Raw genomic sequence first — 19,754 nt, 5'->3', positions numbered from 1 at the left:
AAAAAAAAAAAAAAAAAATCAATGAAGCGTCAGATTTTTAGTGCTGCAATAATGACATTTCCAGCTTTTATGGTATCACAGTAAATATTTCAGATGTGAAGGGAACCTAAGTCAATGCAGTGCCATCCTCCCAAATTAGCTGGAAGACAGCTCAAGTGCCTTTGCGACTGCTGTGACATGACATAACTGGGTAGAATGCATAGTCAAGTTTACTGATGCCAAGAAGAAATTGCAAGCACATTGAAGTGTCAAGATTTGAGTCATGGGCTACAGTTCTGAAGTTCTGGAAAACTTCAGAGAAGGCCCAAGAGCTTTTCAGATAGGACTACCCCCCCCACAAAAAAAAAGTCTAGATAGACAGACCTGGGGTGGAAAGACAAAACAGGATTCTTCTCCAAACTCTAAACCCTCAGCATAAAAGGGTCTCATTTTGGGCAGACGCACAGGGATATGTGCAAACAAGCTCCTTTTCAAGTGCTGAAAAGTTCAGGAAAGATCCTCTACCTTCCAGCGAGATGGAGTCAAGAAGCCTACCATAGAAGTACAGAGAGGGGTCCAACAGGAATCCTTACACCTTGTATCTTCAAACAATCATCAATCAAGAAAGCATGGTATAAATTTCAGAGCATATTCATTCATGGTGCTTAGAGCATCAGATCACATTACTCAAATCATTTATAGCAGGTTACAAACGTTTATACTGGAAAAGTCAAAAAGGCTGAATGCTACAAAACATGGGTTCCCAAAGTTTTTATGTTGCAGTCAGTCACAGCCAAATGCAGCTAGAGTTTTCGGTTGGAAGATAGATAAGCATACCCCCATCCCCCAGGTGGGCAGGTGGGCCAAACCCTGCACTGCTGCAGGCCCTGCAGAAGGAGCTGTGGCCTCTCCACCCAGCTCCGGGGAAGGCACAGTCCACAGACACTTCCAGTCTATCAGCCAACCATGTTGCGGACTGGCAGCCAACCTACTGTGGCTTGCCACTGGGCCGCTGACTGGGGATTGAGAACCCGTGCTATACAAAAAGCATTCAAATATTAATTTCCTTTTTTGTCATTTGTTTTACACTTGGAAGTCCTATTTCTTTCTATTGATTTGCCGGCGGAGATTAAAAATTAATTGTGAACATCTTTATGTCATTTCCTTCTTTTCAGTCCAAATCCCATTTATTTTCAGCTTTGGAAGCAATAAAGGTTCACGTATTGCATTATCAAGACAAAATTATGGTACAAAAATTTCTTTTGGAATTCCTATAAAGCAGACTCATTGGAGGCTTTTTGATCCTGTGTTTTATTTGTTTTTTATCTTAAAAGAAAAAAAATCTTCTGCCTTCCCCAAGAAACCCCCATCAAAATATTGTATATTTAACAGTGGAAGACAAAAAAAAGAGAGGCGTATTCAACATCAACTTTGGTTGGGTTTTTCAAAGATGATGTTGACCTTAACAGAAGCTTGATGTGATCAGCACAGCTGAAGGGGGGGGACGGGACCAGACACCCCACCCAAAAAAAACCCCTAACAACAAACTGTCAAAACCCGTAACTATTTTAGCTGCATGTTCAACTTTCATTCACCTGAAAACATCTGGGGGTAAAAAGGACACAGTATATGACCCCTCCCAAACCAGTAACAGTCGAGTATACTTCCATGTGCCACTGCTGTTTATATGTAAACTGGATCAGTATTACCAGAAGATAGATTTTTGAAATTCCTTAATTCTGTTTAACTGCTTCAAAAGAAGTTCCTTAAATAAGATATAGTGCAAAACTCAGAGTATAACAGACTATCTGCAGTAGCAAATAAGACAAACCATAAGAAAAGCGTGTAAAAAAAATGAATAAACATAAGGCGGTTTTAGTGACTTAAATGCACTTTGAAATACCTACCTTTAAATTTTATGTCTAGACCACTAAACTCCAGTTCAACTCCTTGAAGTGCTTCTCCTAGTGTTTCATGGTAATGGCTGATGCTTTTTTTTGATCCCACACAGAAGGGAAGAGAGAAGTATTTGTATGTCTCTTGGCGATTGTGGTAGGGTCCTACTGTATTCATCCACAAAACAACTTCTTCTTTATCTTGGTACTGAAAGACAAGTACATTAAAACATATGAGAAGCCTGGCAGAGTAAAATGTATTCATTGCTCATTTTATCTAGAAAGGCAGCAGTATGACTATAGCACCCAGAAAAAGGAGTCCAAGCAACAGCTGCACTTAAAATTAACTAGGACAAAAAGTCACATAGAAAAAAATATTTTTCCTAAGTCCTATGACCACTGTTCTTCATTTTCTTAATGACACAAAGTATCAGTAACATCTGACTTGTAACACTGCCAGAAATTAACAGCACGTTACCTTTACTAAAAGCACACCTTTTCAACTGCACCTACACACAGTTGTTAGTACAAGTGATGAAGATCCCAGGTGGCATGTAGAAAGAATGTAATCCAGTACAAAACCAGCATTCTTCTTCCTCTTAACCCTGAAGTAGCAGAGGCTGGGCTTTGTCTTGAACTTCTCTGAAGGAGCACCCACCAGCTACCTCTGGCCAGTAAATTTAGTCCCAAGTCAGCACAGAGTAAGTTTTCCAAGCCTTAGTCACAAGAAACTCAGCTTTCTGGATATATGAAGATCTCACATACACTATGGGAAAGGAACAGAGTTGGTCAAATGTGCAAATGACACAAAATTATTCAAAGCGGTAAAGACCAAGGCAGACTGAGGAACTACAGAAGGATCTGGCATGACTGACTCAATAGACAACTAAAAGGCAAGTGCAAGTCAATGTAGATAAGTGTAAAGTGATTACACACAGGCAAAAATAACCCAAACTATACCTACATTATGACGGGTTCTACATTCGCTGCTAGCACGCAGGAAAGAGATCTGAGAATTTGCTAAAAACACCAACTCGGTGCTCAGCAACTACAAAAAGGTAAACCAAATAAATGTTGGGGATTTTTAAGAAGGGAATTGTTAACAAAACTGTATTGCCATGCCCCTTTATAAATCCATAGTGTATCCACACCTTAAATACTGTGCACAGTTCTGGTCCCCATACCTCAAAAAGGATACAGAAGAATTAGAGTAAGTCCAAAGAAAGGCAACAAAAATTATTACTGGTATGGAGAGACTTCTGTAGGAGGAGAGACTAGAGAAGCCAGTATACTCCATTTAGAAAAAAAAAAGAGAGATGTTTGAGGGGGAACATGATAAGGGTTTACAAAACACTAAGTGGTGAAGAGAAAGTATACAGGAATGTATTATTTACTAAATCTCTCACAATACAAGAATCAGGGGTCAGAAAATTAAACCAGTAGGTAGTACATTTAAAACTAATAAAAGGAATTTTTTTTTCTCACATAAAGCATAATTAAAGTGTGAAACTTACTGCCACGCGATGCTGTGGAAACTGACAGTTTAGCCAGATTCAAAAAAGGACTGGGCAAATTCTTGGAGGAAAGGGGCTTCAGCAGCTATTGAGTATGGGAGTTAGGGGTGCAGCCTCCGAATTAGAACTTCCTAGGCCTCAAGAGCTAGAGGCTGCAAGTGCAAGAGGAACGTGGAAAATACCCTGGTCATACCCAGTTCACTCTCTCTTTCACCACCCGCTCTTGGCCACTATAGGACACAGGATACTGGGCAAGTTGGACCTATAGTCTGACCCAGTGAATGACAATTCTTATGTGAGTATGTTCTCAGATAAATGCATCCAACATACAAGCACAGGGAGGCATGAATAAATAAATATCAAAGCATTTAAATTACTCTTGGCACTTTATGCTTCAGTAGCATGTTAACCCTGGCTGGTTCAATGTTACAGTTAAAAAAAAAAGAAGAAGTTAATTTACCTTCAGCTCTTTCCCCCCCACCAACATCCTTTATATAAATAGCTGTCCTATCAACCAGGCAAAGCATGCGAGTCTGATTTTTAAGACAGGATTAGATGCACATAGCTGTCTATGCATATGCAAATCCAACCTGCAGTCAGACTTACCAGTTAGAATTCAGGCCCTATAAATGCTCACAAATAAAAACCACTCTCACTACACTGAAATTCACACAGTTGGAACAAGTTAGAGTGGGAAAAGGAAACAACAGTTAGTCAAAAGTGCATTTTCTATTGCACAATTAAGACATTGAGTATAACTGTACATTCTCTCTTTCAACTATTGAATAAAGGTCCTTAACCCCATTTACTTTGAATAATCAACTTATACTGCCAGGGGAGCCCAAAATAATTAGCTGCAGACCAATACAGGATACTCTAAATACTTGAGGTACAAATGATTAGAAATATTTTTATTCTAATTCATGGATTTAAGCCAACATGTTCTGAGCAGTCATGCCAGTCTCCCAACAAACACATCTCCAAATCTGCCTAGTATGCTATTATTGCCAGAGCAACAGCAACAGAAAATGCTAAACATTAGAACAGATTCACTGTTGCATTCTGAGCAATAATACAGACCAGATACTTCTCAGCTTTTATTAAATGGCTTGGGAAAGAAACGAAACTACAGCGGTAATTTTGGATGCAGAAATAAAGAAAAGGTCTGCGTGATGAAGACAAAAAAGGCAAGAAATCCACTCTACAGCAACACATGCAGTGTTATACGAGTGTAGCATAAAGACCCTTATTTGAAGGAATTTGAAGTGAAGGAAAAAAGTACAGCTCACCTCACTCTCAGCTCTTAAACTAGCAACCAAGACACTGCTCCCAGCTTCTGCTGGGAAACAGAGACATGTTACCCTATCTTCTCCTTTTGTAATGCCTGACTTGACTTCTATACCTAAAAGCTGTTGACTACAGTTTTCCAGCCCTCACTCAGTGTTTTTAATCTCTCAAGACCCAAGCACAATACTATTTCTTTTAGCAGAAGAACAGATAAAAATGGTAGCACATAAACAGAGCTACAGTTTTTGTACAACTTCCACTCAAACTGTGGGGGAAGATTTGGGAGGTAATATCTGAGGAAGGGCATTTTGCACCCAAAAGCGTAATTAACACCTCTTTCAACTGTAAAGTGGTCCAATAAAAGAATCTCACAAAAAGCATCTTAGCAGATGCCTTGGTGAGGTCATCTGACCCCAGCCATCTTTCCTGCCCAAGTACAAGGGGGCTGGACCCAATCATCTGTAAAGTCCCTTCCAGCCCCTAACATCTATGAAACTATGAAATCTTGCTTCTTTCATGCAGGGTCTTTCCCTGCATCATCTCAGCTACAAACACCATGACAACAATTATGAATTGTATCAATTTTCTGATATTTCTGAACACATTTCTTTGGCTGTGAAAAAAAGGAAATGATGTTTTGGTTACTATTTTAATAATGCCCTTATTTGCAGCTCATCTGTTACAGAATGGGGATGGCCACCTTTCTTAGAAGTGCTGTAGCTCAACTTTGAATATAGTAACCCAGCTTGTTTACATAAGTAATATTGTGCATACACAAGTATTAAAAGGACATTAACCAAAGCCTCATTTGTGTTTCGGAGCAATAAAAGATCGCCAGACATTCATAGTATGTTCATTCCTCCACTTATCCCCTAAGCAGATTGTAAATTGTGTGATTACGTGGTCAGCTCTTTGGGGTACTGCCTGGTTAGCACAATTAGATAGTCACCTCAATTAGGGTTGCTAAATGCTAACATAATACAGAAGAGAACAGATATGTAAGCAAGTGACAATGTCATTTTCTTCATGCTGACCCCAAGGCGTTGTCATCCTGGCCTGGAAAGGAAAGGGACCAATTAAGTATTAGAATGGATTTCAGCCTACATACACAGTCCTTTCCTCTCAATGAAGACTGTGATGGTAGTAGGGTTCCATGGAACACAGTCTGAAAACAGGTATCTATTTCTACCTGAATAAGGAAATTCAGGCCACTGTCTCAATACATATGTCACCTCAAAGATGAAATGAGGATGGAATATCAGATTTTTCCAAGCTTATTGGTCAAACAACTATGATCTCATTTAAGATGTGTAATTACTGGAAAGATGCTTGTATCACCTTTGTATCCGAGCCCTAATTACTAGCATCTTCCCATCTATCGGGAACAAAACATGCAAAAGCAATCATTAAAATACAGTGAAATATTTGCCATGTCTTTGTCCTCAAGAAACTTCATAGTTCAACACATGAAACATCCTATTTTATAACCTCCAATTAAGCCTCCAGGCTTCAAAAGCAAAATGATCACAGAAGGACAGCTTCAGTCATTCCAAGAAGAAATAACACCACCTCAATGTTTATCACACTCCCTTACCACAATTTCCAAACAAAGAAAGCATTAAAAATAAAGTAGATAGCCAAGACATGACAACCATAGAGAAAAGAATGCCTCATTCCAACAAAGACATATTAATCAATGTATATCAGGCTACAAATCCTTTGGACAAGGGACTGTCTGATTTAGAAAGCATTATCTAGCCATACACGGCCATCAGCGTAAATGTTGAGTGTAGGTCATGTACCCATTTTGCAGTGATAATATCCCTCATACACCCAAGTAGTCTAAAGCAGTGATTCTCAACCACGGTGCTGTGAGATCCTTTCAAGGGTGATGCAGAGTGCCATACAACATTAGCACTTAGGTGCACAAACTTGATTTACAAAATAAAGCCAGATATTTCAAGTAGGAATCCATAGTGTCCAAAACATGGTCGCGTTCTCTGCAACAGAAAAATTGCTGTATTATTTTTCTGCAGTTTTTACTTATTTTATTTATTAAACTAAAAGCTAGCATTGTTCAAGGGGTGCCTCAAGTTTTAAAAGGTTGGAAACCACTGATTTATAGAGGTTCACTGATACATCGGTCCAATAGTCGGATGGGCATCGATATAAAGAAAATTGAGTGCAACGGAAATCAGCTTTTTTTGCTCTGTGAAGCCAATAATGTGCCCAATAAATGCACTGTACATGCGCACAGCCGCAGCACAGTACATAGGTTGTGAGACGCACAGCCTGGCAGCTTAGAGAGCTGTGTCCAGCTGGTAAGTCTGTGGTGGTGGAAGGGGAGGGATGTGTGGGGAAAGATCAAGGCCCCTGCGGTAAGGGAGTGGGGCTGGGCCAGGGGCTGCCCAGCCAGGGTGGGGTAGGGTGCAAGACAGAGCCACGGCTTGTCTGGGGGTGGTTCCAGCCACTGCACACACCCTGAGGCATGGGGGGGGCATGTGCCCCTGGACCTGTGTGGGGAACAGTGGGCAGGCTGCCGTTCCGGCCTGGGGCCACACCAGGCTCTTCCTGGTACGGGGTTGGGCTAGGCTCCACTCAGGGCAGGTGGCAGCAGTACTAGGAGGAAGGGCTGGGGAGACTATAGTGAATTTTGAGGTGGCTGGAGCCCCCCCCACCACAGCATTGCCACCACCCACCCTGAGCACAGCCCAGTGCTGCCCAGCCCCAGCCCATAGCAGCAACTTGCCCTGTCCTGAACAGACCCAGGGCCATTTCCCACTCATACCCGCTAACAGGGATTTGAACTGAAAAATGAGTGTAAATCAGTAAAAACCAAATGACTTAGAAAAAATAAATAAATCGGGGAATTTATCGGGGGGGAGGAGGGGGAGGGGAAAAAAATCAGTAAAAACTGAGAATGTGGAAGACTAACAATGATTGCTTCTACTTCAATGATACTGTATTAAGGACCAATTGTTAATTAAGCCTGAGGAAACAGACCAATTTTAAATAAGTAAGAAAAGCTGCCACCATGACTACTTACAAGTAAACAGAGAACTACACACAGAAAAACATGCTCTGAAGCATCTATTCGATTAAACGTTTTGCCCTTTTAATATACTCCCCAAGTTGAATATTCTATACCGACGCTCCAGCCTAACTGTAGCACCAGAGGCTTGCACAGCTTGCAAACCCCACCCCAGAAACAATATAAATTAGCATATCCCAAGCTAGATCTCCCTGGCATCCACTGCAAGTAGTTTAAATATAGCTCGAGTATCTCTTAACTATGCTCCGGTCACTACTGTAACTGTAATGTATTCGTAACCTTAGTTTGTAAGGTCTTTAGCAGGGGGAAAAGAAGGAAGGGGAAATGGAGGTCTCATTTCATTTGCGACAAGTCATACTATTTTCTCCACGTAAAACCCTACTGAAATAGAAAATGAGAATTAAATGAACCATGCTACAGAATTCACCTCATAAGCTTATTGACTCTTCAACCCTATGTTAACTATTCTACAGTAAATTCTGGTTCTGCATGAGGATGATCTAGACCAGTACTCAACCTTTTTGTCTGGCAGGCCAGATGCCAGTCCTTCCACAGGCCAGATCCACAGCACCTAGTACAGTTGCAGCAGGGCCCCATCTGGCCATGTGCGAGGGGGGCAGTCTGGCCTCAACCCAACCCTGCTGGGGGAGGGAGGACATGGCCTGGCTCTATTCCAGCTGCAGGGGGGAGGGGGCATGGCCCAGACCAGCTTGCTGCTGTGCAGGGTTTAGTGTTTTGGGAATTTGGCAGCACAGGAAGGTGGCCTTCTTAACAGTCATCACTCTCCTGCTGTCCAAACTTCCTGACCTGTGTGTAGCCCTGCAGGGTGGATACTGTCATTCCACAAGGTAGAGGTTTAGCATCCATGATGTAGACAGTATGGATTCCACTCTACTTCATGCACGTGATGTATATTCACACTTACTTGGAATCTTTTCAACAACCACATCAAAGCTCCACATCCACCATTTGCTTCCTCCGCCTCCTGTCTCAGAGCATGAATGCATGACACACCCCAACCCTTGCATGAAAGTCCATGTTTGCCAAAGATTCTCAAAGCAAGGACAGGGGCAGGTCATAGATCCACACTGAAAACATCCTGAAGAATCATGGCTGAGCAAATCAACAACTTGCTCTTTAAGGAGATACCAGTGTAGATCCTGCTTTAAGTAACTGGAAAGCAGAGTTCTCTTCAGAACGACAGGAACGAGTGCCATGAACTCTATCAGTTAAACAGATCTGAGAGTATTTGTTCTTCCAAACCTGTTGTCAGATCTCCCAGCCTAGGCGCCTGCATAATGGATTTGTCAACACTGCACCTCCCAATGCACAGAACGTGCCTTAAGGGGAAAGAGGCAACTATTAGCAATTAAGGCCTGTTCAAGCACAAGGCTGTGCCGGCCCACCCTTACAGAAAAATATATTCCGCTTGGAATGGGTCTTCCTTATAAATGGTTTTATGCTTTTAATCAAAAGACCCTGGACAGCTGTTCTTTTCCATTGTTCTCATACAACTAGCAACCAGGGCCACCAGCTACAGCAATAGCGTCTGGTTGTAGTAGCTGGCCCTAGTCCTGACCTAACCCATCTGGGCAGAGTGGGGGAGCTTGGTCTTGAGGAGCTCAGTAATCAGCTGGGCATTTTCTTAATCAACTCAACATGCTGTGCATCTACAATACAGAATAAGAGCTCCTGAAAAGCTGAAAATCAGCTACCACCAGTGTGCACCCAGACTAGTCACCTTATCAGGGAAGAAAAGGACTTTTCAAGCAAGGAAAGGAGTAGCATCCCCTGCACTTAGTCCACTACTCTCCATGCAACTTTTTGAGGAAGCTGCTCTGGATACCAACACTGGAAGAAAAAAGGATTTCCTTTTCCTAGTAGAGATGTGACAGGATCCATCACTGAAACCAATGAGATGGTAAGCTCCAACAGAACCTGAAAAGATAAGGGGTATAAACTGTACTGTTACTAGCCAGGTTATAAGACACCCATTCATCTTGCAATGATTCTGAGTAATGAATATTCTAGATGGATGTGCACCCTGAGGTGTTGTTCCAGCATCCCCACAGAGAGCTCTCTGCTGGCATCAGTGAAAAACAAGCAGTCTGACAAAAGCAGAAGAGCTCTGGAACCAGTGACATCTACTGCTGTTCTGCTGATGGTGGTGGTGCTGCTCAGAGGAAAGGTGAAGAGGACTCCTTAAATGCAAACCTCAGCATAAGTTCTCTGGCATTTTGGCTAGAATCAGTTGCACTGGAAGCCAATGTGACAGACTTCAGTTTCCTGGCTGCCAGTCTTGGTACCTGTTCTTCAAACTTAACCATTTCAACATCCCAGGACTTACATGCAGTACTCCCCTACAGGTGTGCTCATATTTCCACATAGGTGTGCTACATATTCAGAGCTGCACTTATACAGACACAAGCTCAGCATGCAAGACTGAGGGAGGGACCTGAATCACCGACCAGGAACCAAGGCCAAGAATGTATATATAAAGTCTATCACTGCCAGGTTCTCTTTAATCTACTAAAATCAAGACTGTGCCCATTAGCTGCATGAACAGTCATCATAGTTGACCCAGGTCCACCTGCAGAGTTCAATCCATCCCATCAATGCTCAACTTCCGGGTGTAAGGGGATGCAGAGTATTAAATAGCACACTGACTAGAAATATTTCTTCTGAATTGGAGAAGCTCATATTTACTGTGCCCATGTACCAGGACCACCAAGCTCTCACAAGAGATACAGCGTGGAACTGGAGAGCTTCCAGGTATATTTATTCAACTCATGAATCAGGCCCTGCTTGCCAATCATTCTGTCCATGTTCCTAGATGATCCTAACTTCCTTCTTGCTCCCTAATGCATATAACAACTCCGATGTTCTTGCTGCACCCCTTTTAGCTATTAAGGGTTACAGATTTTATTCTAACTGAAATTTCAGCTAAATAACTCAAATACTGCTCACTATACATATAGGAAAACACAAGAATCCAACATGACCACCTCATCATCCCATATGCTAAAGTACAAATAGATAGCATATTCCCTCAAGTTAGGGGAACTGACCCCCCTCTTCTTCCTGCTGCTTTTTCCAGCCCATTTAGAATGAGCTCTTCCGTCTCATGGCAGAACTTTATTCACCTATCACTCAGCCACATCATACAAGTCTGCTGGATTGGAATACAAAACTAAGTATCCTACCATACTGTAACTATAACCCACATAACATCAAGTCCTTCCAATAGATACAATTAGCAGTATGATAAAACAGAACCCAGCATGAAAGAAGCTACTGAACAGGTGAGCAATTCCTCAGGTTTATCTAAAATCCCTGAGCACAAAGGAACAAATCAAAATCCCATTGATTCCTGTTATGGTTCATAAGCAGGTCAATAGCACCTTGCAGTGAATAGTATCAAAGACTGAATTAACTCATTCAGGGAGGCACACACTTTCATAGGCAACAGCCTACTTAATAAGATGGTACTGAATGGACTTACAGAAAGCAGGGGTTCTGAACAGAAGGGAATGTAAACCCTGCTTTCTACAAGTCCAGTCATAACACCTGATGAGTAGGAAGTACGCTATTGCCTATGAAAGCTTAACCCTCTATGCCAGGTCATCCCTAAGATGCTACCCTGCCTTCTGCCTGACTTCAGACTAACATGGCTAACTACCCCTCTCTGCACTGAACAAGGCGGGAGGGGGGGAGGGGGGGACGGCAACTTGCCTCATGTGCCACAAGTGGCACAGGCAGCCTCTGTGTGTATGTCATGTGGCAGATCAGAGAAGGGACAAGCAGCATAGTGGCAAATAGGACAGAAAGCAGAGCAGCAAACTGGATAGAGGAAGGAGACTGAACTGGCACTCAGGAAGGGTACAGGACTAATCTGTTGCATGCCAGTCAAAAAGGTAGATCCCTGCTACAATAAGATTTGCTAAAGAATAAGGTAGGAAAAAGAATTCAGGGTTAAAGTCATGACAAAGCATGGGAGAGTAGGTGATTTGACTCTCTTAAATTAAATACCAAGGGTTACTTCATTACATGGAATTAAATATGTAAACAGAGCCACAGACTAGTCAAAATGTGATTTCAGATTAGCCTCTGCCTTGGGCGGGGTGGGAAATCAACCTCTATCAACAGCATCCTTTAAACCAATTATTTAACCTACTGCAAAGGACAAAATTATTTTAGAAATACTCTTACATTCTGCATTCCCTTTCACCCCAGTCTACACAAAAAAGGACAAATGTGACCCTAAAAAGGCAGAAAAGAAAGTCTTCCAGATCCAAAGTGTCCTAACAAGAATGATTCAGTACATAGGACCACTAAAAAGGTGCTGCTGAAAACAGCAAGGAAGTGAAAAAATTAGATGTTGTATCTTCAACACTGGCATATCTGACAACTTTGTTTTTTTGCATGTGCTCCAAGGACTCCCAAGATCAGAAAGATTACATAGCAATTTTTATAAAAGGTTGAAGCCTGAACAAACATCTTGAAAATGCTACAATACCCAATATATGCTGCTTCATTTTAGAATATTAAACTGAAGAAGTGAAGCATCTGAAAAACATCTTTCATACACGATGATTTGAAGGAAATATGTCTATTCTGTAAATGCAGCAAGATTAGTTTAGCAGCATTTTCTTCAGTTTGAATTCAGTTCTGTAACATCCATAATTATGTTGAGAATGTAATGTTCTTTTTCAACTGCCCAGAAATGTTGCAGCAGCTCAGATGAGTTTCAACGTAAACACAAGCGTATGCTTTGGCAGTCTTGCAAATTGGAAGTTAAGCTTCAAGGAGAAAATGCCCATTATCAAAACAGGGCTGGTAAAGGTAAAGTCCACAGTACAGGTACAACCACATTTTAGTCAGCATGACTATCGTGGCCAGGAACATCTATGTGATACTTTTTAATGCAAGTCTGAGTAGGACAATACAGTTCCAACAGCTTGCTCAGAACTTTGATGCACGTGCCGTTTGGAAGCTAGAATCAACACATCCAAATGTCCATTTATCATCTGTAACAAAATACAGCAATACTGAGGCCATTTTCAGGCTGAGCCATTAATACTATCGACTCCCCTTTAGGACACTCCCTTCAAGTTAAAAAGGAAATATATAAATCCTTCCTTAAAAAAAAAAAAAATCCCAAAGAGTATATTAAGTACAAAGAAATCAGCAACAAGATTAGCCAGTGATATACTTAGTCAATAATATCCTGAAGTCCATACAATGGTGACTGAGTACTGCACAAAAAAAGTCTGATTTCTTATACTTCCTGCAAAGACCTATCAGATAAATGTCAGTGTCACAGTTAGCACTGCGCTAGACTTATGCATAATTATAGGGATATCAACCCAAAAACACATCAGAATGCTTCAGAAGCATGGATCTGTACCTTCATCCTTTGTTGCATTTTTTAGATGTTTGGCTGTGTCCTTCCCTTACTCCCATTACAGATGCTGGAAATTAAGTTTACCATGACAGTCTTTTTAATGGCAGCATAAAGCAGCACAGAAAACAGCAACAAAAGAGTAAGGCCAGAAGGACAAGCAAGAATAATTAAAAAAATGTGTCAAAACCTAAGTTTCTAATACTCAGTGCCTTATGGTCCTTTAGTAGAGACCAAGCACCAGTGATGAAGGCTAATCTCCACAGTGCGTCTAGAATCCAATGAATCAGGGATTTTTTTCTCAAGTCTCTACTTTCAGTGGGGCAAAATTATCTCCAGTAGCATCCCTTCACCCCTGTGAAAGAATTTTTAAAAGAAGTGCGGCTGTCTCATATAGCCATAGCTATGTACACATTATGCACGTTGCCTATGCTGACATATACTCTAAAGCAGCATTTCTCAAACGTTTGATACTTTTTACTCTGGATTAAAACTGGCAGTACACTTCACTCTTACACCCGAAAGGAGGCAGGGCAAAGACAAGGGGGAAGCAGCGGCAGCAGCATAAATGCAGTCTCCAAACATCTGATCTTGGAGGAGTTCCCCAGCTGGACATGTGCTGTAGTCAGGGAGCAGAGGGCTGGCAGCACAGGCATAAAGAAAGTCCTCCCTGGGGGAGATGGCATCAGGAAGCAGCAGGGCTGAAACAGAACAGCAACCTCACCAAAAGGGTGCATGGAGCCACCCTACAATTCGCCTTGGGACTGAGTGGGAAGGAGAAGGTTGTAAACAAACTCCACACTGCCCTAAGAAGATATGCAGGGCAGGCATGGCTGGGGCAGGAGTGGGGCACAGGGACACTTCTTGGAACAGGGACCTGCACCTACCAGCCCAGGAGAGGGGATGATGTGTGTGTGTGTGCAGGGCAGGGTTCAGCAGAGTGCAGTGCTGAGTGCCCAGATATGCAGTGCAGCAGTGTCCCTGGGGTGCATGCAAGGCATAAAACCAGGAGATGGCACATGTCTGGTTCCAGTGCCACTCCTGCTTCTCCCAGCCCCTGGCTTCCCAGCTGTGGCATACATGCAGCCTTCAGCTGCTGAAGAACTGTGCCAGGACTGGACATCTGCAACCTCCCAGCATGGCATCCTTCCTACACCTTGGGTATAGTCATGCTGGACTCGGCTGCATACTGCTGTGCACCCTGTGCTGCACAGACACTGTGCCCTCAGATTAAAATAAAAAAGAAGAAAAGAAAGAAAAAGTACCATTTTTGGAGCACACTTCCACTACTCTCACAGTCCACTGGTGTGTTGCAGCACATCCTTTGGGAATCAACTGCTCTGGAGCAATGGTTCTCAACCTTTTTTGTGCCAGGACCTAGCCATAAACATCAACAGCCAGTCCTGACCCTGTGCCCCTCACTCCCACCCCACTGCCCTCCACCCCCAGGCCCTACCTCCACAGTGTGCAGGGCAGGGAGTGGGAGTGTGGGGAAGGCTGGGGGGCCTCAAGCAGCCCCTTGCAGACTGGTACTCTTCTAGACTGCAAGGGAAAAGCCACGGTTTCCCACACTTTTCTCCTTTAAAAGAAAATCCATTTTTAAAGTTTGTTGATCCATTTTTACAGTTTGTCTGTGACCCTTTAATATATTCTTGCAACCCACTTTTGGGTCACAACCCACAGGTTGAGAAATGCTGCTCTAGAGCACTGGCACTCAATCTTGTGGCTCCATGGACTGAATGAATGGCATAGGGCCAGCATGGGATTGGCAAACCAGGTACAGCCAGAGAAATGCGATCCGGTATACTGGACTATGTCATCCAGCCCATGGGTCTCCCCCACGGGTCTGGACATTTGGTGGCAGGAGAGCAGTGGCAGCATTAATTGTTGTGGCTCTGGAAACACAGATCTGAAAGATCTGAACTAGTTGCAAGGGTTGAAAGCACATGTCTACTTACTTACCTTTCTAGAGGCCTGAGAACAGGAATTGCTTACAAAGTTTGCCTACTATTACTTGTTGAAAAATGCATGCTTCATATGTTGGTCAGATAAAATGGTGCTTTTTTGTACCAATTCTGTAAACGTATTTACCTGCACTAAGTTACAACAACATTTGTTTCAATGAAGACTTTGAAACAAGACATTTGCATTTATAGAACTTAAATATACTCATCAGATTAAAAGTCCATCTAGAAAATAGTTTCTTTACTCATTTAGTAAACCAGAAATTTTAAAACTTACTACAATTCTATTTCCTCTTCAGCATGTATAGCACTTGTTTAATTTTTGCACTTCACTTAAGCCTGGACAGCAAAAATAGGGCAGTCCCTACTTTAACCAGTGTTGAATCAGATAACATTTTAGTAAAAACAGTTACACCTTATCTACAACAGTTACTAGCTTAAGTGCTCAAAAGTTGCCCAAGTTTACCTAGTGTGGACAAAAAGCTGATGCAATAATTCTCTCTAAAAAAAAACCCCACACAGATAAGTTAGCAAATCAATCTACAAATTAAATTGATTTATTTTCTAGCAATATCATATCAACCCAGGACCTTTAAAAGCTGTATTTGCCTTTAGATTGTAAAGATTTTAATCGCTGCACTATGTCCCATTTTCTCTTCCCTTACACTAATACCTTTAAATATGTAAATCTTAGCATCTGACAACTTCTGCATCATTCTTGCCCAAGAGGGATAAAATAGCAGTCATTTTTAAATGATATCATAAGAGTTTTATGGTACATTCTGTATTATGAGACTTTAAACTATTGGCCTAATTAATCCACTCATATTTGACTTTTGCAAGCACATTTATATTTTTCTAGCAGGAATCTGTTAAGACAATGCTGGGGAACCTCTCTTCCAACAATTAGGCTAAGTTTATGAAAACTGCATGTTCCTGAAGTTATAAAGCAGAAATTCAGTGGTGTAAACAGCCAATTTCTTCATATGATTCTGGCTAGAATCAATAAGAGGTGAACATTCACCTGTTAAGACCACCACAATCTTTTACTACTTCAGCTAATACTGTAAACTGTCTTACACAGCACATTAAAAAATAATATTAAAAAAAAAAATCACTAATCACTTGCAACTAAAACCAGACAAATGTTGTGAACCTAACAACACTGCTTCAAGCATGCCTGTGATCAGGGGTATCTAAGCAAAGAGGTGCATGGTTGCAGAAATAGCAGCCATTATAGACATTTTAGAAAGCCCAGGATGATAATCACTGAGCACACACAGGCCCACAGTATTCCACATACACATCACCACGTCTACGGGCCAATATCACTGGCCAAAGTGAGGGATTGTACAGGTTTCTCCTCCATAGCCCTGCCATCATACCTCCTTTCCAAATCAAAACCATACCCCATTTTTACCAACAGTGAGCTGTCAAACTGCAACACCTTCCTAGATTTCCATTATCCCTAATACTACAGGTTGCCCTTGGAGCAGAGCCTGTGAGAACACAAACCAACCCATGTTTGTCCTCCAGCAGGTGCAAACATCCTCCAGGAAGAGCACTGTTCACTTACAGTTCAAGTCAAACAGAAACAAAGTCCTTCAAACAAAAGACCTCATATCCTGAGGCCTTATCTACTCTTAAAAAACACATAACCTAAAAGCTGTATTAGATGCTCTGGTGTTTAACAGCAGGTCTGCATTTAATCGTGTCAGCACCAGACTCAAAGCAGTGTGGAAAGAAAAGCCCCAGAGTTTCTCAGAGCAGGTTTAGTGTGTGGCCAGCCCCTAACCAACTTGAAACACCAGCTCTCATTTGCATCTCTGCAGCATCCGAAAATGGCCCAAGGACTCAGCTGCAGACACAACCTTTGACACCTTCCTACTGACAAGTCTTTAGGAGGTGCCCTGGTCACTGGCACAGAACAAAGGCTAACTTTGCGGGGATGCAGCACACTCCATGAATTTGTGCAAGAACCTCCACGCTGCGCTGGTAACGGTTGTTATAACCCCTGCTTTTCTCACTGCACTTGCATCTCGGGGCTTGGGCAGAGCGGGGCTGACCCGGCATCCCCGCACTGTGACCAAACCAGGACGCAGACGTGCACGATGACACCCGTTGACACCAGGACCTCAGCAAGAGGTGCACGTGGAGCCACGACTCCAGCTTTCTTCCGCCCTGCCCTCGCCCGGGCGACGGTCGAACCACGTGCCCCCTTCTGGGCCCCGCCGCGCGCGCAGCCTGCTGCCAAGAGCGCCCGTGGGCGGGACACGCGGGCGCCGGGCCGGGCCGGGCGGGGCGTGGAGCCCCCCGGGGACGGACTGACGGACACTGCCGCTCTCGGCACCGCCCCCGCGGCCGGGCAGCTGCTCACCGTGTGCTCGTGCTCGTCGGCCCGGGCGCGCAGCGGCAACCACAGCAGGAGCAGCGCCGCGGAGGCCGCGCACAGCAGCTGGGACAGCTCCATGCCGCGCCGCGCCTTCCCTGCCGCAAGGCTGCAAGCTCCTGCTCCTGCTCCCCCCGCGCCGCCCCCGCTCTGCCTGGCCCGGCCCGGCCCGGCCCCGCGCCGCTGCCGCCGCTGAGGAGGAGGAGACGCTGCTTCCGCTCCCCGAGCCACGTCATCCGGGCACACGCCGGAAGCGCCGCGCCTACGGCGGCTGGCGGGGACCAAGCGGGCAGCGAGACGGTGGCTTTGCGGAATAGAGGTGCGTCTCATGCGCCCGCGCTAAGGAGGGGGAGGGCGCAGGCGGTGCCCGGGCGCATGCGCGGGGCGGGCCTGAGCGCCAGGAGGGGTCTGCGGGCAGGGCGGAGGTAGCTCTTCGCGGGGACTCTGCTGTTGCGATCGTGGGTTTAGGCCCAGCAAAGGAAAACCCTAAGTCCGCCCCACGACAGGCCGCCGTAGCGGGGCGCTAGTTGCTTGGGAGAAATGACAAGAAAAATGCTGGGGACGAGTGGTGCGACGGGCCTGCTTGAGGCGGGAGGGGCTGCGAGACGGGCCCGCCCTTTGCACGGGGTCGGGGTTGTTACCTGCCCCGAAGAACAGTGACCTCCTTGAGAAAGGGCCGCTGAGAAAGTAGCACCTAAGGCAAAGCGGGTGAGAGTGATCGTCAGGAGAGCACCAGGGGGTGCTGACCAGCCAGCATCCGCAAGACACAGGATACAGGGCAAGAGGGACCCATGGCCTGACCTGGCAGATGGCAGTTCTCACCGAAGAATTCATTCTCTTCGTAGCTCATCTGGGTCTTATGAGAAGAGAAACACAAGGAAGTGAGGTAGCCTATGCCCCACTTCACAGTGACAGGGTAGGAGCTAAGGGGAAGAGTATTTCAGCACTGAGCTGCTCCATCCGTCCCCTGCCTTTCTCCCCGCGCAGCTTCTGGTATTTGGAAGCCCTTGCAGTGCTTATTTTCAGGTTGCCATTTTCCAGTCTCATTCCAAAGCAGATTTTTCTGGAAGTTTTGGAGAACGGATTAAAATTTAAAAGTTTTTAAACTTTTTTTAAACTCACAGGAAAAATATACACATGCTCCAGGAGTGGGTGGGGGATGCTTTAATTAGATCAGCTCAGAGAGCCGTTCAAAGTGTCCGGAGCATTACGTGTCAGCGTCCCTGCGCTGAAAAATGATGGCAAGGGCACTTTAACTAAAGCTCATGGAAGAGCCTTTAGTTAAAGCACCCCTGCACAGGGATGCCAATACACAAGATGCTGGAACGAGGTAGTTACCACGCTTCAGGAGACTTAATTGAGTCCACAGAGCAGCCTCCCTGCATGTGTATATGTACCTATGGTGCCTACAAATGTCCCTCATACTGATTTTTGGAGTTTTTCTGTTGGATTTAGCTCATATCTTCACAGTAGCTTGGCCTAGAAGTCCCAAGTGTATTTCACTACACTCAAATGACAAGAATACACCACATCTGCTCTGAGAATACTTCCGACACCCATCTCACCAAACTAAAACTGCCTAGTATTGTACCCAAAAGCTTGTCCATCCCAATCATGCAGTTGGTCCAATAAAAGATACCACTCACAAAAGTCCTTTACCCAACATGGACCCCCTCCATCAGAGAAATAGATGGTATCTTTGAGAGAGCTGCCCAAATATACAGCAGCACCCTATTAGAAGAAAACCCTTGCCAACCACATGCTCTTCGTTGATACTTACCATGCCACACTTGAACCAATAAAAAGGATCATCAAATTATTACAGCCTGTACTCAAAAAGGACCAGACCTTGAAGGAAATATTCCCACCTTTGCCCCCTCTGCACCTGACCTTCAGACAGACCCTAGTTTTGCCTACCTAACTCAGCATCAGAAGCAAACTCCTCACTGATCAACAGGGACCTAACAAAACCCAGCCCTTCCTTACCAATAAATCCAAGACCTGTCAACTTATCTATTGCTACAACAATCTACCCTTCCCTGTAAAAAAACCATCAGAATCAACAGATTATATACCTCTATCCCAGAATGTGATATACAGGCAACCCCTGCTTAACGCAGTTTTACTTAGCGCTATTTTACTGTAGCACTCATTTTAAATACATACCTGATTCCACTTAGTGCTCGGCAAGTTTCGTTATAATGCTGAGCGGGTGAGCAGGGGGGTGGGGAGGAGTGGCGGTGAGTGGTAGCAAGTGGGCATGACCATGGGGC

At 44.0% G+C, this 19,754-nt stretch overlaps 1 protein-coding gene across 1 annotated transcript in view; it reads right to left on the bottom strand.

The window, feature by feature from the left end:
• TM9SF3 (transmembrane 9 superfamily member 3) overlaps positions 1-17,616 on the bottom strand; it is a 104,461-nt gene extending 86,845 nt beyond the window's left edge. Inside the window, exons 1-2 of the mRNA XM_019555993.1 lie at positions 17,470-17,616; positions 1,887-2,082 (exon numbers count right to left, since the gene is read on the bottom strand). Coding sequence (XP_019411538.1) covers positions 1,887-2,082; positions 17,470-17,562 — 289 coding nt within the window. The 5' untranslated portion in view covers positions 17,563-17,616. The remainder of the gene's footprint in view (positions 1-1,886; positions 2,083-17,469) is intronic.
• Positions 17,617-19,754: the final 2,138 nt, after the last annotated feature.

Source organism: Crocodylus porosus, unplaced genomic scaffold (genome assembly GCF_001723895.1).
Source record: "Crocodylus porosus isolate Cpor-Errol unplaced genomic scaffold, CroPor_comp1, whole genome shotgun sequence".
NCBI classification, from domain to species: Eukaryota; Metazoa; Chordata; order Crocodylia; family Crocodylidae; genus Crocodylus; species Crocodylus porosus.
Note: the sequence above shows the minus strand (reverse complement) of the source record. Positions and strands in the feature narration are given on the sequence as shown.